Source organism: Saccostrea cucullata, unplaced genomic scaffold, assembly GCF_032062105.1.
Source record: "Saccostrea cucullata isolate Sc308-1 unplaced genomic scaffold, CSIRO_AGI_Scuc_v1 ctg23521, whole genome shotgun sequence".
NCBI lineage: Eukaryota > Metazoa > Mollusca > Bivalvia > Ostreida > Ostreidae > Saccostrea > Saccostrea cuccullata.
In genome coordinates this window covers 343-3,889 of record NW_026932129.1, presented here as the reverse complement: position 1 = coordinate 3,889, position 3,547 = coordinate 343, and the positions used below count along the sequence as shown (strand labels likewise).

General features: G+C 32.5%; 1 protein-coding gene across 1 annotated transcript; it reads left to right on the top strand.

The window, feature by feature from the left end:
• Nucleotides 1–692: 692 nt before the first annotated feature.
• On the top strand, nucleotides 693–3,346 carry LOC134234496 (uncharacterized; the record flags this gene model as incomplete). The annotated part of the gene is made up of 7 exons (XM_062716574.1): nucleotides 693–1,180; nucleotides 1,323–1,652; nucleotides 2,187–2,264; nucleotides 2,472–2,599; nucleotides 2,731–2,817; nucleotides 3,041–3,133; nucleotides 3,233–3,346. Coding segments are annotated over exons 1-7 (867 nt in total), but the record flags the coding sequence as incomplete, so codon positions are not given.
• Nucleotides 3,347–3,547: the final 201 nt, after the last annotated feature.

Below are 3,547 nucleotides of genomic sequence, written 5' to 3'. Positions count from 1 at the left end.
CTTTTAGGTATAGGATAGTATTATTTTCTGTTCCTTTGTCTATCTTTTAGGTATAGGATATTATTATTTTTCTGTTTCTTTACATTTTAGGTATAGGATAGTGTTATCCAAGATGAAGAGAATTGACATCAAAACACGACACGTCACCGACATCAGATGTCTCCAGGGCGGAAGTGACGTGGATAAATGACGGCAGTTTTACAATTTTAGTGAAATCAAACAATATTCAGATATTCCTGATTCCATTAGCTACCTGAAAAAAAAATATTTCTGAAGTTCTATTGATATTTTAAAGCATTGCGTGTTTATTTTATCATTTAGTGTTCTGCAAAATATGGGTATCCTTCCTTTACAAATTTATGCTGCAAATTGCCTTAAAGTTATTTTTTAATTTTGTTCATTTCCATTAGATTATTCTAGTGGATTGTAACCTGCACCTGCTTCCGAAAATAGGATGGACACAGACTTTAAAATTATTCAGTCTAAGAAACTTTATGATTAAAAATTATTTTGAACACGGCAGTTCTTGTATATTATTAGGATATCATTTCTATCATGATAATCATCGTATGTATATATCTAGAAGGTAACACCCTCTTTTTCAGAGTGCCTTAAAATTCATATGATTTAAACCTTATCATCAATATATTGGTCTTTGTTTTAAATGCATTTACGATAAACTCTAAAAAAATTAAACGTCATAGTACAAATAGCAGCTTTCATTTTAACGGTTACATTGTTGAATGTATGTTCAACAAATTATTTACCAGTCATAACCAAAATATTTTTATCAATAAATCTTTCTCTTCATCAAATGGTGCTCACAATAAAATTTACAACAGAACTGTTTGAAAAATGTCTATAAATATAGTTTAAATCAAGCGATGTTATTTCTGTTACTGTCAATTTCCTTCCTGTAGTTCCATATATGTATAATTAATATGATATATTAAACCTTCCTGTTTTGTTTTAACTTAATTGTGTATAGGGTACTTTGAATTAACAGCAGAAATGATGCAGGTTTGTGATTTCATTTTATGAGGAGTATTTATTCCAGTAATCAGCTTCTGATAATAATTTTCAATCATGTTAGAATGTACCAATACTTATTTTTAGGACACGGAAACTGGTATATATGAAAACATGTGGCTTTCACAGGCCAAGTTAGAAGCTGGAAAACGTAAGTCATTTATGTATTTGTTTTTTTTTATTTAGCTTTCTTACGATATACCACAGCTTTGTAAGTCAGCTAGGATTGAATTGTTATTGTTATTCTCGGATGATCTTCATGGATGTAAATATCAGACCTTTTGTTATTGTAGAGAGATCTGGTAGACATCAGAGGGGCAGAGGAAGTGGAAGTTGTGTTCTCTTCATTCTTGACTGTTCAGAAAGCATGAGGGGGGAACCTTTCAGAGAAATGAAAAGGGGAGTCTTGGCGATACTAGACGGTGGGTCAATTAATATCGTGTGTGGGTACAATGTGTTCAAGTACAATGTGATGTATGATAATGCTGGTATTTTAATTCCATTTATAGGGTTCTATCAACACCCAGGGATGGGTGAAAATGTCTCTGTTATAGTGATGGGGCACGAAACAAAATTCCTGCAGTATTACTCAAACCAATATTTGACAATCAAACAACACATAGGTATTTTTTTCTCCAACAATAATTGTACGCCAGTCCCTAATATTTCTTTTCGTTGTGGTGTAGTAGTCGAGATTGGCTATAGTCAGACAGGGGAAGTCACGAATTTGTTAATTACTAGATTTTTATATGGGCTTATGCAATTTATACGCGAAAAACTATGGAGATAACGAACAGCATTCAACCTCAAAAGTCAGTTCAAACAATACAAATCAGATGCAGAGCAAACATGGACTCTAACACAGCAGAGAAGGGATCAGATGCCAGGGAGGAATGAGCATCCTCGATCAACTGGTCAAACCCACCGCGTTCTCCTAGTCATGATCGGAAATAAAGAGAGTATATAATATAAATATTATGAAAATGGTCAGTATGTTTTAAGTATTGTTGAACTTCGAATTAGATTAAAGAATTAATATTCTGAAAAATAATTTCATTTAGTCAATTATTGAGTTTTTAAGATACTTGGTTTTGCTTACTTGACAAGTTTGTAAAACCTACCACTTGTTAGTCATTCTCTTGTCTGACTTGTTACAGAGGAGGTGGAATGTGGCGGACCCTCGCCTCTCACTGCCGCCTTTCTATTGGCCCTCGGGGGACTGTACGAAGGAGCAGGTAAAGAAAAGATTAAATAAACTGGTTATGTAAATCAGTTTTATATCTCCAAAGATAAAATCTTTGGGTGCAATAGATTTTTTTCAGAACAATTTATGACATTAAGAAAAATTAACTGCAATTCTGACCACGGTCTAAAGACATGTTTCTACCTTAGAAAAAATAAAACAAACTTTCATTACATCTTTATTATCTACCTCTTTACAGCCCATACCAGCAAAGTTGGTGACTTTCTTCTCCATCCCAGAGTGGTACTATTTACAGATGGTCAAATTACAGACTTCACAGATGCATGCGCTACCGACAGTGAGGCGGATCTAACATCTAATGACCGTGTAATCATTATAGTCTCGCAAGTTCGACTTATGAAATATGTATATAGAATGCTATATAAGTTGCAATCAAGAAAAAAATATAAAATGTGAATATAATATCAGAATTAAGTCATTTTATTTCTATTTCACAGATATTAGTACCATTCTTTTCTGTTTTACATCGAATAGGAGAAAATAATCCGATATTCTGTTTCCCAGTTGGAGAGAACCCAAATTACGTAAACCATTCAATGCAATGATATTACACCTGTTTTTTTATTACAATTATATGAATATAGTTTGCACTAAAATCACATTCAAATACTATTTATCAATAGAAATGTGGGTAAATATTTCTTCAGAAAATAATATTAAGTTAATTGTAGAAACTCTGAAATGTCAATGAATAAAAAAAAAAGTTCTGTTTTATTTGTGTAATTAATCACAATTGTATTATTCAAGGCTTTATTACAAACTATATCAAGAGGTTCTAAGGGAGGCAGAGTTTTGGAGATTTGTGAAGCAAAGTGCTTTGGACGATATACCCTCCATTACGTAATTGATGTTGCATCAAATGTCATTTCTTTTAGTTTTGTTCTTTTAAACTAAGAAAAATTATCTATTAACGCTTGTGGGTTTTTTTTTTTTTTACAGATTTCAGCAGATATGATATCCAAAGTAACAAACAAGGATGAAATAGATAGAGGGAATTTGAGATCGGTGGCTGAATCTGTACTGGAATGGCAGACCTATGATGAAGACGATTTGGTATGTTTGGCAATCTAAAAAAATAGCTTCACTTGTCATTAATTAAAAGGTATAATTGCGTAAAATATCTCGATCCGTGTTTTTCCGTAACATTACATGAATTACAAGCAAATTCAAGGAATTGTGGTCCCCCGCTTTCGGTGTCTTTGTGGATGAGATGTCATTTTTTTATGATATATTGTGTCTAAGATGAACACCCTA